At 39.2% G+C, this 16,827-nt stretch overlaps 1 protein-coding gene across 1 annotated transcript in view; it reads left to right on the forward strand.

Annotated features, from left to right (window-relative positions):
- zswim6 (zinc finger, SWIM-type containing 6) overlaps positions 1–16,198 on the forward strand; it is a 53,545-nt gene extending 37,347 nt beyond the window's left edge. The window contains exons 6-14 of the mRNA XM_004566907.4: positions 18–194; positions 289–435; positions 1,560–1,700; positions 3,875–4,135; positions 5,606–5,741; positions 7,502–7,659; positions 9,417–9,580; positions 9,940–10,021; positions 11,795–16,198. Of these exons, the coding sequence (XP_004566964.3) occupies positions 18–194; positions 289–435; positions 1,560–1,700; positions 3,875–4,135; positions 5,606–5,741; positions 7,502–7,659; positions 9,417–9,580; positions 9,940–10,021; positions 11,795–12,660 (2,132 nt within the window). The 3' untranslated portion in view covers positions 12,661–16,198. The remainder of the gene's footprint in view (positions 1–17; positions 195–288; positions 436–1,559; positions 1,701–3,874; positions 4,136–5,605; positions 5,742–7,501; positions 7,660–9,416; positions 9,581–9,939; positions 10,022–11,794) is intronic.
- The last annotated feature ends 629 nt before the right edge of the window (positions 16,199–16,827 follow it).

The raw sequence follows: 16,827 nt of genomic DNA on the forward strand, positions 1-16,827 counted from the left end.
TCTGACGTCTCTCACAGACTCGCTGTCTCGGCCTCACCGGACGGTCTTCACACGAGCCATCGAGGCCTGCGACCTGCACTGGCAGGACCCCCACCTGCAAAACATCATCACGGAGGACCACTACACCAACTACTGCTACCATGAGAACCTCGACTCGTCCCTCTTCGACACCCGAGGGTGGCCTTTGTGGCATGGTGAGAGAGAAGAGTTGTGGTTAGAGATAACAAGAAATAAATTTAGAAAAAAAAGCAGAAGGAATACAAATGAAATAACTTCTCCTTCCCACAGAGCACGTCCCTACAGCGTGTGCCCGAGTGGATGCCCTGAGATCACACGGATACCCCAAAGAAGCGCTCAGGCTGGCCATCGCCATCGTCAACACACTGCGGCGGCAGCAGCAGAAACAGCTGGAGCTCTTTCGCTCCCACAAAAAAGGTCAGTGTACCCTCTTTTAATGTGCTCTTTAGTTTTGCTTTCCTACTTTTAATCAGTGCCCTCCAAAGTCTGTTTTCATTTTACTGCTGTATTATCTGTATACACAACGTCTGTTCACCCGCGAAGAAGAACACATCCTCGCTTGCTCTTATTTAGGTTTCCCTCTTACAGGAACTTGGCCAATCAAGCACGTATGCAAAAAATGCAAAAACATTATTTTGCATTGAACTAAAGTGCAAATGTTCACGCATCTTTACAAACAGCCATCTGTTCGATTGCTCTTGTTTTTTTTGTTTGTTTGTTAAGGTTATTGGTGTTATCTGCTTGTATAATTCAAATTTGGGCTTGAACATTCATGGGAAACATTTATTTGGGGCTCAATTACTCTGTTGGTGGAGCCCTGTGGCTCACTTAAAGTTCTCTATGAAAAACCGGTCTAACATAAATAGGGGCTTTTTATTAACTGTAAATCATGCAAAATTATGCCAACAGAGCTGTAGAATAAAAATACAGACCTAGAAATTTGCATGTGTGGATTAAGTGGAACTGCATCTTGGAGACCTTTTCCACAGGTTATTTGTTTTTTGTGCTTTATGGAGTAGATTAAAGTGTCTCTGCGTATCTGTATCTATATATTCCTATCTATGTATTCCTTCAATGACACTGACATCATAGCTCTGTGGGGGTCACAACATCTGTTGCTGGAGACCCTTTTTAGATATGCATACAAGCTGTATTTAGTTTTCTGTGACACTTTCTATCAGTTTAACACCAGAATGTCAACAGTTCATCAACAGTCATTTACGACCATGAAAGATTATTTCATATGCAGGAATTTATATCCGACTCTGTTCTGGTGACAGGAAATATTTAAAAAAGACAATATAGAAACAACAGGAAATATTAAAAAAAGACAATATAGAAACAACAGGAAAAGAGGATGTGTGGTGGATTTGGGTTGCAAAGGGGCTTGCAGAAATGTGTGCAGGCTTAAGTCAGTTAAATAGTACACCCTATATGAGATACATGGATGTTTTAGGCTTATTCAGCATCATGACATGGTCTTCCTAGCCTGCCTAAACTAATGTTATAAACTAATACTTAGTGTCTTTGTGTTACTGCAGAGCTGCTAAACAGAGGAATTACAGCAGTCACCAACCTGGAAGGATGGGTGGGCCACCCTCTGGACCCCATCGGCACTCTTTTCAGCACCCTCATGGAGATGGGGAGGGGCAGCGAGGAGGGAATTCTGCTTGATTTCTCAGGTGCGTGCAGATCGCTCACATCCTCTGGTGCCAAAAGTCTTTCTGAAGACGGGTGCCTTTGTTTGCTCTAATTCTTTTGTGAGATATTTTCATGTCTTTTTTTGGGTTGATAATATTTATGGAAGATGTGTGTTTGCTGAAATTACCTAGAGAACCCTACAAGGCACACATTTTTAAGAGGTAATAGGGCAAAAGTATGGTGAGTCACTGATGAGCTTTAACATTTTATTGGATTTTGTAGTGTTACCATAGGATGCAAAGTCAAAGAAATGTAGTGGTAGTAGAAAGTACAATATTGTTCTCTGAATGCAATGATATAGAAATATACTGTAGCTGAAAATGAAAATACTCAAGTGATTATGTATGTATGGTTGCTTTCCTTTGCTGCAGATGTTACACACACACACACACACACACACACACACACACACACACACACACACACACACACACACACACACACTCATACTCATACTCATTTTCCAGAGTGTGCCTCCAACATTTACACTGCAGTGATTGTATCTTCTCTGTCAGAGCTGCAGGCCCTCAGGTCACAATCAGCACAGTTGACACAGACATGCTGATTGGCCTCCAGTCATCCTCCAATAACAGCTCATGAATAAGAAATGCAGCAGGAAAAACACTCCAATTAAAATGCATTAATTATGCAGGGAGCTCAGCGAGACGAATTTCAGCGTACTGTAGCCAGAACAGACGTCACATTAGCACTCGGTTTTGCTTGTAAAGAACAGTTTCTTCAGGAACTGCTCAGGGCCCTTCATTTTTATGTTCTAGATTTAATTTTAAAAACATAACCCTGATTTTAATCACCATCAATCTACAATGAATTCTTAATGAAAACTGAAATCCCCTTATTAAAAGAAGTTTTCAGAGACTTAATTCAGTACTTTGTAGAGGTACCCTTAGCTGCAGTTATGTAATTGTGTCATGTTGGAAAAGCCTCCACAGGCTTTTCCTGTCGAGGGTGGAGGTCTCCAAGATGCAGCACCTAGATTTGGGCAGTTCATCCCATTTTGTTTTCTACCTCTTGTCAGGCTTGGCAGGATGGCATGGCAAGCATCTGAACTGCTGTATTCAGAGTTTTCCACAGGTAGTCTGTGGGGTGTTGGCTGAGACACTCAACTTCAGCCCTAAAGACTTGTCCTGAGACCATTCCATTATTATCTTTGCCAGTTTAGATTCTTGTTACGCTAAAAGCTGAACTGTAGTCCCAGTCTTTGGTCTCTGGGGGGGGGGGGGGGTTTCTTTAAGAAATTCTGTTTGGCTGCATTTATTCTCTTAGTCCTAACTGATCTCCCTTACCCTTTCCCCTTCTTAGAAGCACCACCACAGCAGGGAGCTACTGCCACCATCCTTCACTTAGCTGTCTTTTTTCCTCGTGTTCTCTCAGCCCTTTATATACAATTTCTTAAGCTCTTAGCAGTCATAAATATTTTGCTCAGACTGACTCATCCAGCTGTAAAGGTCTAACTAGTGCAGTGCTGTTGAGTTGGTTTGCATGTTTTTTTTCTCTGCAGAGGGCTTCTCTTTTTAGATGTATGACGAACTCTATGAAAAGATTAGATGGTATCAAAGCACCAACTATAAAGAGAAATTGTTTGATACCAAAGTGTTGTGTATCATACATACACTGCTCATACACACTTCAGCTGTGGTGGTTTGCATTGAGACTCTTGGACCTTTACTTCGTAAGGTTTATTGAGTGTAGATTGATGGGTAAAAATATGAGTTGTCAATATGAGTTCAAGAAGTGAAGGAACTTTTGGGTAAACTTGGGTAAAAATATGAGTTGTCAATATGAGTTCAAGAAGTGAAGGAACTTTTTGTAGTGAATATAAGGCTTTTTTTTTTGGTGGGAAGGTTTTCAATTAAGCCTGTGCTATTTATAACTGTGCGTGTGTGTGTGCGCGCGCTCATTAGAGACTGTTAATTCTCCTGGGATGAACTGTAAGGTCTGCCAAGACATCATTAAACCATTAAAACACATGATTACCATCAGGAGGGTACACAGTGAGGAAAATGGAACACGAGAATGAACAAACAGATCAGTAGATTTATCAATACTCAGCTCAATCTGCACCCCAAAGGGGACATTGTCCTTGCTAAGTCATCTCTCACCCTGTCCTCCTCCCAACTCTCTCTCTTACCCTCAGGCTCGCTGGGTTCAGGCAGATGGACGGAGCATCCGGTTTTCCCAGCGCAGCGTTTCTTGGAAGAAGGAGAGTCTTTCCTGTCGTTGGCCGTGGAGACAGCTCTCATTGGACTGGCGCAGCAGAGAGTGATGCCAGACGGCCTTTACGCTCAGGAGAAAGTGTGTCGCAATGAAGAGCAACTATTGGGCAAGCTTCAAGAAATTGATTTAAATGACATGCTGGTGAAGATCTTCCGGAAGCAAGCTGTCTTACTGCTAGAGGGTGAGTAGGACCCAACTTTAACAACATTAAGCTGCTTTTTCGAACAGTGAGCTTAAAGAACAGACTCTGTGTGTACAAGGTTGTTAACTCTGTGTACTTTGCAGGTTCTGTGCTGTACATGTACGTTTACGCTTCGTTTGGAGTCCCGTATTTACAATTGTGGACTTGTTTGCATTGTCAGTCTGTTGTCGCTGTGTATTTGTCTGTGTGTATGTTATGGCTTTAGTTTTCCTGCCAATATGTCTTTTGCACACCATGGTTGTGTTTATTGGGTAAAATTATTCGCTGTCCTGATAGTATGAAAAAAATGTCAACACAAAATAATCTTGTGATATTCTACTCTATTCTATTGTCAGCAAAAGCGTACTAAAAGCTGACATTTCCTGTGCCAGAAAGCTCTGCTGTTCTCCAAAAGCATATTAAAAGCACATCCATGAGTCAACACTGTTGTATTGTGCGACATGATCTTTCTTTGCTATGGACACACATTGTAGTCTGTTTTAGTTTACTTCTCACGTACAGCAGAACAAACTTAACTCACTGTTGTTTTTAGTCTTTTCATGCGAATTGTTTTCAGATTCCAGGTTAAGATGTTAAAAAGATCCATTTTTTTAATGGAAAACTGAACTTTCACTAAAAACCATAATCTGCCAGAAGTACCAAATGTATATTCGTTTACAGTTAAAAATAGTTTATTTATTTTAGTGTAGAAAAACCTGTTCCAGGTGATCTGAGAATTTAAAAATGAAACTACATAATTGTGATTTTCTTTTTCTTTTTTAAAAAGAGACTTGAATACGAAGTAAAAACCAGTGAGCTTGGAGTGTATATTCCACAAAGAACAGGGCAGTTATCCACTAACAGCTGCAAGGCTTAAAAAAGTGAAGGAAATAATCATTTTAATATATATTATCAAAGTCTGTAAATCTTTATTTCTTTTAACACATTTTAGCTCTTTTATTTATAAAGTATAAAGAAATAAAGCATGAGAAAATTTAGAATGAGCCCAGCATTTCAATTAAATCCAATAACTTCTTTAATTTAACTGAATTATTGTCTTAGAGAAAACCAATATTGAATTTAATAGAAGCGATTATACTAAATAAGCCCTTTTTGTGCCACCACACCAGCACTTGAAAGCTTTTCCTAGAAGCTGTTTCATTTTCTTTAGAACTACATGCATATTGACATGTTTCAGGATGTCCTCTTGCACAGTTTAAAAGCAAAACGTTTCTGCTTTCTGTTTCACCAACACAGTGATCAACCCTCTGATACAGAGCTGACTCACACACTTCGACTTTGCTTTGTGGGTTTAATCAGCACTATCAAACTTGTTAACGTCAGGCTGGGAAACAATCTGGTACATAGGGTTACCACCCAGTCATATATGAAGCTCTTCTCTGCACTCATCTGTATTCACGTCGACTCTGTACAGACTGAACTGATCCATGTCTTTCTTGTTTCTTCCAGCTGGTCCTTACAGTGGTCTGGGGGAAATACTCTACAGAGAGAGTGTCCCCATGCACACTTTTGCCAAGTTTCTGTTCACCTCCCTGCTACCTCACGATGCTGAACTGGCATATAGAATTGCACTGAGGGCTATGAGGTGAGTTACATGCTGTCTATATTTAAATGTAGTTTAAATATAGACATGAGAAAACATAAAAACAAAACCAACAACATTCTGAAAACAGGATGTTTCACTTTCCAGTTGCTTGTTTTTGAATGGATAGACAAGGTGACAGTTCAAGGTAATTTCCTTTATCGCCTGTCTTTTATTTTTCCCCACCTCCAAACTATATTGTCTTAGGACCTAATTCTAAATATCCTGTATGGAAAAATACTCATGTGTGATTTCAATGGCAGTACAACAACCATTGAAAACATGATTTTTTTTAAAAAGGACAGAATACTAGTATCCACCACTGATATAGTACCTTTTGTACTTGTATAACATCAGTGATAAAGGTACTTATTGTAAGTTCCTGAAGCTGTTAACAGAATGTGAACAAACCACCAAAGTGACCTAAAAGAAATTTAAATTTAAATTTAAAAAAAAATCTGTGTATTGTATTGAAGCTGTATCAACTGAAGCTGAACTAGGGCGTGTTGTGTTATAAGGGCTGTCTTGTGTACAAAATGGTATTTTTGTACCACAGGCTGATGCAGTAAGTCAACGTCACCTTTATTTAACTGAGGAAGTCATAGAAATTACAATACATGATTCATATTTCTATATTAAGCCTACGTTAGTAGCCACCATGTATACTTGTGCAGCATGTGCCTGCACATAAGAAAGTGTACATCCGGTTGAAGTGTAACTTTAGAAAGGTTTGTGGTTATTACCTACAGAATTACTGCAGAAACTTGAATCATACATTATTTAAAATGACAGGCCAACAAAAGGCAAAATCTCTTGAGGAAATGAAGCTAGCAAAAACTAAACAAAAAATATTTTATCTAGAACTCATAGTAAAAAATAGACGTCTAGATTAGGCAAGACGAAATGGCTGAGAAACTAAAAAAAAACATGCAAATAGTGGCGCTAAGCTAACATTTTCAGGCGATCATTTTCATTCAGACTTCCTTCATGTTGGAAGGAAGGAAGTTGGGGGGTTAATGATGACAGTCCATCATCCAAATCATCCTCTAGACGTTCACTACAGAGGATCAGTTTTAGTCTGCATGCCTGAAAGAGAGAAGGAAAATGTGCATTTACATAAAGACCGATTAAGGCTGGAATTTTAACACCACCTCCTAATATAACCTGCCTCTCTGCCCGCTTTAAGTCTCCACTGGTTCATGATTTAGAGATGGAAAAAGAAGAGAGGCAGACTGAGGAGTTATCTGGGACACTGTTTAATGATAAAACCTCCTTTTGCTGGAATATTCACTGAATAATTCAAGAATGCTGAGGAGGAGTTTTAGAAAAATGTGTGAATAATAAATACACACTGTTGGTTTGCTTCTAGACCACCACGGGAACCTTTATTTCGTCTTGTTTAAATTAAACTTCTCTGATTTTTATATTATGTAAATCGATCAGACTTTTTTTTTCCCCCCCAGACCTAAAAACAAAAGATGATTATAAAAGTACATCAGCTATATCCGGTAGAACATCTCTGTGGTTTGGCTGAAAAGGAAAAGTTATTTTTAAATCCATCCTTTCCTCAGTGCTCATAGCCTGAGGCAAAGATCCACCTGAGCTCAGGTGTGCGGACACGCACTGAAAAACTATTGATTGATCCTGTAAGGGAAACATTACACTCTGATAACTTGTTTACCTCCATGAAGTGTTCTTCTGAGAGGTCACATCTCTTCCTGTCTAATAAAGAACTAATATAATTTTTTTCCATCTGCTCTCAGGTTGCCGGTCCTGGAGTCCACAAACCCCTCTAGTGACTTGTCTCGGCCTCACCACATAGTGTCGGTGGTGCCCAACCGATACCCTCGCTGGTTCACTCTAAGCCACATAGAGACTCAACAGTGTGAACTGGCCTCCACGATGCTCACTGCTGCTAAAGGTACACAAACGTACATTGACTCAAGATTGGAAAAGTGCATTTTGAGGTGTTTTGTGATCAAACAGAATTATATATATACAGAAAACAGATCACATGGCAAGATAGAAATACCTGATATTCATGATAACCATCAGATTTAAAAATGAAACATCAATACTGTCAGTAATGCACATATGAAAAATATTATCTTTTATTTCACAGTGCTGCAATATAGGGGAAATTACTACTACTATTTATTGTAGAGTTCAGGTAGATGGCTCCATCAAACACACCCCTACACCACCCCAGCATCCACCTGTAGGCTTTGGGGTGATGTTTATTCATCATGCAACACACAAATACAGGTTAAACAGCAAAAGGAAAGACTTTATTGACTGTCAAAAAAATCCCAAAGTGACCCAAAACCAATAAGTAAAACAAAAGGGGCCACTTGACGCATATGGAATGAGGGAGAAGAAATGTCTGATTTTGAGAAAGTGTGCGCGCAAAGGGAGGGTATGGTAATCAGATAGGTGAAAACACTGAAACATAGAAAAGCACTGAGGGCAGGGCCAATAATCAGAACAGGGGAAAAAGAACACAAGCAAAAGTAAAACAGCAACAAAAGACCAACCAGCCTTCAAAGTAAAACAGGAAGTAACCAAAACCAAACCAAACATCTAAACACAAAGGCAGGAAACAATAAAGACTAAAGAAGATGATTGTGTAGAAGACAGAAGGAATGGGAAGAAAAAGATGAAACGTTTAAAATCTAAAAACTGATACCATGGAAACGATGGCAACCTTTTTTTCCCCACAATAAACTGTGAAGTGAAAATCTGATACCGTGACAGCCCTAATATCGCTCTGATGGTAATATCCTTTATGCTGCTTATCACCAATTGAAGTACTTCCCCACAGTATGTGGGAATTATTTTCAATGATAAAATGAATTAAATTAGAACAGCCTCAACCAGGATAAACAGGAAATTGGATTGAAGGCACAGTGAGCTGAGGAGATGCTGCATCTTCTCAGGCTGATGGTGTCAACTTAGACTTCTCAAAAAAAACTGAACAGCCTCCTGACAGAGCAATCTCGCCTTTAGTTTAGAGGTATTTAATGTTTTCTGACGTGTGCGACCACATACAAGACTAAAGTAAAATTTGCTACCTATGGCAAGCGAGAGAAACTATTTTGGAAAAAAACCTGCAGGTACCCAGGACATGTAAGAGCTAGAGTACCCTCAAAATAATGTAGTTCCTGATTACATCTGAAGGGAAAGTGTTTTTAGCCTTTTCAACACACCACATGGAAAGAAGGTGCAAAAAGTCTGTCACCTTAAATAGTTGTTAGAAGGATAATTGTGTCAAACTGAGCTGCGTGCAAACAGTACACAATTCAGGTTACACTTTCTGCTGTGTTCACCCATTTACATTAATTAAGATTTTACTTTAAATATCTTTTGGAAATGTGTGATCAAAGCACATGAAAAACAGAAACATAGTGTTGAACAGGCAATAAATGTTCAAATACTGCAAGTCTTGCTTGAAGGCATTTATTCAGTAAAGAACTTTGCACACCGGAGCAGCTGCTGTGTGAAGTGGGAATGTTGAAATGTTTGTTCAGGAACGTTACCAGAAATATATAAAGTTATAATGATGTGGCACTGGATGAGCTTGGCAGAAGAAGGTAATTGAAAACTACCCAGGTATTATTAGAGGGCCTGCCTGGTGACATTCTGTATTTTCTCCATTTGCTTTGTTTGATGTGTTACCAGGTGATGCTCGCAAACTAGAAACTGTGTTAGAGTCGATCCAGAAGAACATCCACTCCTCCTCCCACATCTTTAAACTGGCCCAGGATGCCTTCAAAATTGCCACTCTCATGGACAGCCTGCCTGACCTCACGCTGCTCAAGGTTTCCCTGGAGCTGGGCCTTCAGGTAAAGAAACACACACACACACACACACACACACACACACACACACACACACACACACACACACACACACACACACACATAATGCTTTCCCTAGCCCCTAACCCTAACCATTAAAAATGAATGCCTAACCCTAACCCTTACCCTAAACCTAACCATAACCTAATTGTAACCCTGACACTAAAACCACATTTTGAGCCTCAAAAATGCCTTCAAATTTGACCGGGTTGTGTGTCCTCACAAGTGACTGTTGGTTCTCACAAGTATAGTAAAATGCAGATTTCGGTCCTCACAAAGATAGCTAGACAGGAACACATACACACACACACACTGTACAGACTTTAATTTTGTGTTTCGTAAAGGTGATGAGGATGACCCTGTCTACACTGAACTGGCGTCGGAGAGAGATGGTGCGCTGGCTTGTCACCTGTGCTACTGAAGTCGGTGAGTTTTTCATACCAGAGGAAATCGTGACACACACCCTCTTTACAGTGCTAATTGTGTCAGAGGTGTCAATGGTGTCTTTTTATATAAATTGTGTTTCTGCATATTATAACCTGCATATTAATATCATCTAATGGTGAAATTTTGGGATAAAACCTCTTATATGTGCCATGCACAGGTTTAAGAGTGAGAGCATTGCAGCAGTCCCATATGGAAAAGAAATAGTAAAAACTTACAAAAGACTTGCATAAGATGTGGCCTACTTCATATAGTGAATCATATAAGGCTTATATGATTTACTCATGAAAGTGGCCACTTTCTCATTACTTTCATATATTGTTTTAGTAAGTATCCAAAACATACAAGTTTCATTTGTATAATTTTTCAAGGGATCTTATATCCGTTTTCACTCTTGTATGCTTTTCATACAAGTTTCACACAAGACAGATACAAACTTTATAAGATTTATATATATCTATGTTTGTTCCCCTGCCATCTATGAGACAGAATCAGCGCAAATCTTGGTCATGCAATAACATTTAATCGGTTACGCAACTTAAAAAGTAACAGGTTAGGTTGTATCTGAATACTTTAACATACAATAACACAGTCTACACTGTCTAATAATTAAACTAAAATTATGTTTGGAAGGAACAGCCAATTAGAAGAGAGTTGGCTTCAGGGAGGATTGGCCTTAAAGCGTGGACTTAAAACAGGAGTCCAAGACATGAAGTTGGAGAAGAGTGTCATTTATGTTATGCTGTTATCATGAGTAACCAGCAATAAACGGACTGCTTCTTTAAGCACACTGTTTATTTCAGTTCTTACACTGCTGCTGTGCTTGTGGTTAAATTTTGTATAAAGTACAATGCAGTTCAGTTTGTCTTTCTATTGCACCACAGAGTCTACTCATACATGTGTAGAAAAAGCTCGACAGGCCTGCTGTGCCCTGTTGTGGGAAGGGAATAGCAAACAGTTAGCTACAAATAGATTGTAAAGATGTTTGTGCCTGTGAATGCTTAGAGATTTAGGGACTTTTGCGAAACAGCAGGTCAGACTTCATAAGTGGGTTTTGGAAAGCTCTCTGCAAGGGAGATGGAATGACTGGAAGGTCAGTAATTATGGGAGATTGTGGGCTGTTGGCTGATTAAGTGGGCCTTATGTTTGGCCTTGAATACTGTGGCTGATTTCCCTGAAGTGGACAGGAAGCTAAGTCCAGGGGGAGGGAGCTCTACAGAGGAAAACCCTCCTTCCAGATGATCTCTTGTGAATGCAGGGGAGTGACAAGGGGACCCTGTTTCTGTGAGCGGACTTTGAATGGATTCATTGAGAAAATGCCAGCCTGGTGTGGAGTGGGGGCCAAATCATATAATGTCAGAGGAATTAGCAACAAACTGTCCAATTACAATGTAATAAGCTGTTTTAATTAATGATTTTCATTTACAAGGCCAGATCAGAACTGTATTGCATGTTTTGTTAAATAAAATATGTACGGTGGTTTTGAAAGGTTCAAAATATAATAGTCATTTTAGATTGCCTTTTTATTTCTGCTTGGATTCGTTCAAGGTTTTTGCATGGAAGGATAATGATGTTTCAGTTTTCAGCATCACTAGATCTCCTGTCTTATGATTTACACTTCACACGCTTTCGGTACTAGACTTTCATCGGGAAATGTGGTAAATGTAGAGCATACTTAGTGACATTTGCGATTGAAAGCTTCACTTTAAAAACCTCTTAACTGTCAAGCTAAGATTTCTTTTTCTGTCTTTCTAGGCGTGTTTGCTCTGGACAGCATCATGCAGAACTGGTTCACCCTCTTTACCCCCACTGAAGCAACCAGTGTTGTGGCTAGCACTGTCATGTCCAACAGCACTATTGTCCGCCTGCATCTGGACTGCCATCAGCAGGAGAACCTGGCCAACTCTGCCCGCACCTTAGCCCTGCAGTGTGCCATGAAGGACCCCCAAAACTGTGCCCTCTCAGCTTTGACACTCTGTGAAAAGGACCACAATGCCTTTGAAACAGCCTATAAGATTGTACTGGATGCAGCTGCCACTGGAATGAACTACACACAGCTGTTTACAATAGCACGCTACATGGAGCACCGCGGTTATCCAGCAAGGGCCTACAAACTAGCAACGTTAGCCATGACTCACCTGAACCTAAGCTACAACCAAGACACACACCCGGCCATTAATGATGTGCTCTGGGCATGTGCTCTCAGCCACTCCCTGGGTAAAAACGAACTGGCAGCCGTCATCCCTCTAGTGGTGAAGAGTGTGAAGTGTGCCACTGTCTTGTCGGACATTTTACGCCGGTGCACTCTAACAACACCAGGTGGCATGGTGGCACTACACAGTCGCAGAAACTCTGGAAAGCTGATGTCTCTGGACAAAACTCCACTCAGGCAGCTACTGGACGCCACAATCGGGGCCTACATCAACACAACGCACTCTCGGCTGACGCACATCAGCCCACGCCACTACAGCGAGTTCATCGAGTTCCTCAGCAAAGCCAGAGAAACATTTCTCATGGCACACGACGGACACATCCAGTTCACACAGTTCATAGACAACCTAAAACAGATATACAAGGGCAAGAAGAAGCTCATGATGCTTGTTCGAGAGAGATTTGGTTAAAAGACGATCATATGACCAAATTGTATTTTTGTTGTTGTTGTTTTGTTTGTTGTCTCCTTTTTTTTAAATCCTTTCTAACTTGAAGTGAAAATCCACCTAAAACAACTTACATGTGAATCTTATTTCTGTGCTTTAGGACTGCTGGGTCTGATGGATAACACAATTTCCTCAAGGCAAATATTTAAGACTGTGACGTTAAAACGTTACCGAGCATGATCACACACAGATTCTAGTGTTGGGTAGCCAACACTAGAATCTGGCCCAAAAGGTTTTAGAGTAAAGTTTAAAATTTGGAGGGGAAAAAAAGACTGTAAACCATATCCGCAACACCCGGGGCCAAGACTAAAACAGAGTGTACACACTTTTTTGTTTGGGAGATTTGAGGCTTTTCATACCGGTTCTGTCCTTATCCAGCTTATTTCACCATAAATAGATATACAAATGCACTGAGTCTTTTGTCACATAAATAATTCTGAATGTAGAGTTAGTTGCTACTGGTGGATAGCTAATGGCTATACTGTGACCATGTTCGTTCCAAGATAGTTGCTCTTATAACGCATACAATTGTGATGTCGGCCAAGACAGTACTGTAAATACAGACGTTCCCATTGGGGCTTTAATCAGACATGTAACTTGTAAATCATCTTCACCCCAGTAGCAGTAGCTACAACCATAGTCATAACTGCAGCAAGAGTAATGCCCAAAAACTTTATCTGCTAGTGATTATATTTAGCCTTCGAGAACCAGAGGAAGGAATCTACCTTTAATGGCCACTCATCACCACATTCTGGAGTCAGTGTGGCATCATCATAGTAGAGACACAGAAAAGCAACAATTTTTCTTATTTGACAGTATTCTTTTGAAAATGTTTTTAATTATTTAAATAGTTGCCAACTATTATTTTCTGTTGATCCACGGATAGATTAAGTAATTGGATCTCTAATTAAATGTATTAGTTTGAACTGCAATATAATCACAAAGTTATAGGTACCGCTCCACCAATTTGTGATATTGTAGCGCCAAACCATAATTCTTATTAAATGTTTAAAAGATAAGCAGGAATTACATTTTAGAGTTCCTGTTCAGTCTGTTCAGGGAGTTCTTCCTTCCCACTGACAACAAGTGTATGATAATGGTAGAGTTATTTCTCGAACGTTGTATGGTCTTTTCCTTAACCTCCGAAGACACGAACTCTTCCACGACATGCATTTTTCATTTCTCTTTGATATTTGTGCATATTGGGGCCCGATGAATGTAAAAACAAAGAATTACCAGATTTTTTTTTTTTTTACCTTTTTTTTAAAAAAGAAAAATAAGAGCCACATATGAGGATATTCGTTTAAAATTTTGATAGAACAGTAGTAGTATAATGTCCTCGTAAGTGGATATCAGGCCCATGTAGAGCAAAATTGAATATTTTGGTCTAAATAACCCAAAATGTGATGTCCACATATGTGGACGCCAGGTCCTAGGAGGTTAAAGCACTTTCAAATGATTCTGGTTTATGATGGCATAAAAAAACAAGTATGCAGCTCAAATGAAATGTAAATCTGTTGCTTTTTGGTGTCTTAACAGTATAGACACTGAAAATCTTGGACTGTTCACCAATACCAAACATTTTTATTTATTTATTTTTTGCTGCTTTCTGATGTTTAGAAGTTACCCCGCTGACCACTGTTATCATTATGCAGCAGATTTTTTTTGTTTTTAAATGTAGCTCACAGAATTTTTTGTGTCAACACACCAACAAACTTGGCAGTTATCTTTCAAAGGCAGCAAATAATAAGACCACTTACTAACAAGCGTAAATGTATAAAGTGTAATGATTTTGCGATGTTGTATGGGGGAAGAAACACTTGCCTTCATTTCTAAGAAAACTCCACAGGGTACCTTTAATAGACCAGACTTTTTAAACATCACTTTATCTGTGGGAGTGTTGTACACACTGTTTATACATCTGGCCCCTGGTATTGATGTGTCAAAAAAACCCCAAAAACTATGTATTTAGTTTGCAAAACTGTCACTTTGTTTGAAGATTTTGTTTTCCATTACATACAAACGTGAGAGGGTTTTACGCTGTGTATTTCCTGTATTGTCCAGTGGCAAAATGTCTGCCTTGCACTGCTCCTGCTTTCCTCGGCTAATGCTCACAGCCTCAAAGAGAAGACAAATGGCTTTAAACCAAATGGACCATTTGAAGTGACGAGTACCTCTTTTAAAGGATCCAGCTTTACTCTTCCCCCCAGGCCTCCTCACCCATCTGCTCAAGAAAGGCTCTAAATCCACCGTCAAAATTCATTTCGCTGCCATTTCCAGGCTGGTTGTTTTGGCTTTGCAGTGTTGTCGCAAACGTTCAGTATGCTTATTTGACGGACACATTTGCCACGATAGCACGACGACAAACCATCGCAGTTCTTATCCTCGTGGAAACTATGTATATTCTCAGGGATTTCTCAAAAAACACAAAACAAAACAAAACAAAAAAAACAGAAACAAACAAACAAACAAAAAAAAAAGGCAGAAAAAAGAACAAAAGCATTTTATTGTCCTGTGTATATATGAAAGTATATGTCTGAATATTGAAAAAATGTATATGTTAACTAATTTATGACAGAATATTCTATGTAAGACACAATACTTGAAGCTGCAGTAATTTTGGAAACAAGCGAAAAACAAAACATATCAGAGGGACTTCTAAACGTTGGCCTGGCATTGCATTACGGGCCCTGTTTGGGCTCTGCAGACATGAAATGAACTGCAGAAAGTGGCCGGCAGGAAGTGGACGTGCAGAGTGGGTATTATCCAGAGCACAGAAGTGTACTGAGGGGTTTTACAAGTCATTGAAGGAGGCAGAGCGGCAGCAACATACAGCTGCCAACTGCTGCTGTTCTCTCATTGTGGTCAAGTCTGCCTCATTCCACCTTCTGCAGTGATTTGCTCACAAAATGAAGCTTTTTTTTTTCTTTTTTTTTTTGAAGTCCATGCCTTTTCTCACTTCTTGACTTTGTGCAGGACAGAAAGTTGCTCTGTACAACAGGTCTTGACTGTTCCACTTCATTTTTAAAAAATTTATTTAATTGTAATGTTATTGTCTCTTCCTCTTTAACTTCATTTCTCTAGAATTCCTCACACAAGAACAGCCTTCTTTCTTGCCTTGTCTTAATGCTTTAAAATAACCAAATGGGAGTTCTAACTACCAAACTCTTTTCATACGCAAACTGACCATGATGATGGCCTTTTAGTGTCTTTGATTTGTAGCTGAACTGGCTCTGTATTCTGTGCTTGAAAAGCTCATCTCATCTTCTTCAGTGTCGTCTCTTAGAGGTCTACTAGTAGCTCTTTTGTTTAGAAATGAATGATGTGCCCTTTTATTTATTATATTAGGTAAATGATTGTACAACCATGTCAACATGCTCATGAAGTTAAAACTAAGATTTGATACACTGATCGATTTATTTATGTAACTAAATCACTGTTTTATAAAGTTGTTAATGAATCAACACTTTGCTTTAATTAAATTAGATTTTTGAGAGGAAAATGTCTTTGTGTTTATTATTGCTTTTAAGGTACATATTGTAATTTTTTTTTAAATGTATTTAAAATAAATTGATTTTTATTTAAAATGGCTTATAATCAGCCACTATCGCTATCTTCAGAATGTAAAGAAACACTCCTGTTTATTTCCAAAAGATCTATGTATTGTGTTAAAGAGATACCAACTTAAGTTGAGCTGGGCTGTACTTTGGTGTAATACCAATTTGTAACATAAGATGCCGTAGTATGTTAGTAGTGTCATTTTGACTTTATCAGGAAAGTAGATTGGAAACCCTTTTTAGTTTGTAGCTATCCTAAGACATGGGATTGCTAAAAAATAATATTGCAACTTTTAAACTGGTGCTGCTGAAAGCTTTAGTTAAATTCTGCATAAGGTGATTGCTAAAACAGAAAACCGTAAAATACAGGAACGGCAGAACTGTCAGCTATCATTTTAATAATCCTCTCTCAATTTTTTGAACGCTAAATTATACAACACCAATTCATAACAACAGTTTCCTCGAGGTACTTTAACATAGGGCAAAAACCAACAAGAAGATCTCCAGCAGAACCAGGCCCATGGAGGGGCAGCCATCTGCTGCGACGAACCAAATCAGAAAGTTATGTGGTTAT

The sequence above is a fragment of the Maylandia zebra genome, linkage group LG7 (genome assembly GCF_041146795.1).
Source record: "Maylandia zebra isolate NMK-2024a linkage group LG7, Mzebra_GT3a, whole genome shotgun sequence".
NCBI classification, from domain to species: Eukaryota; Metazoa; Chordata; class Actinopteri; order Cichliformes; family Cichlidae; genus Maylandia; species Maylandia zebra.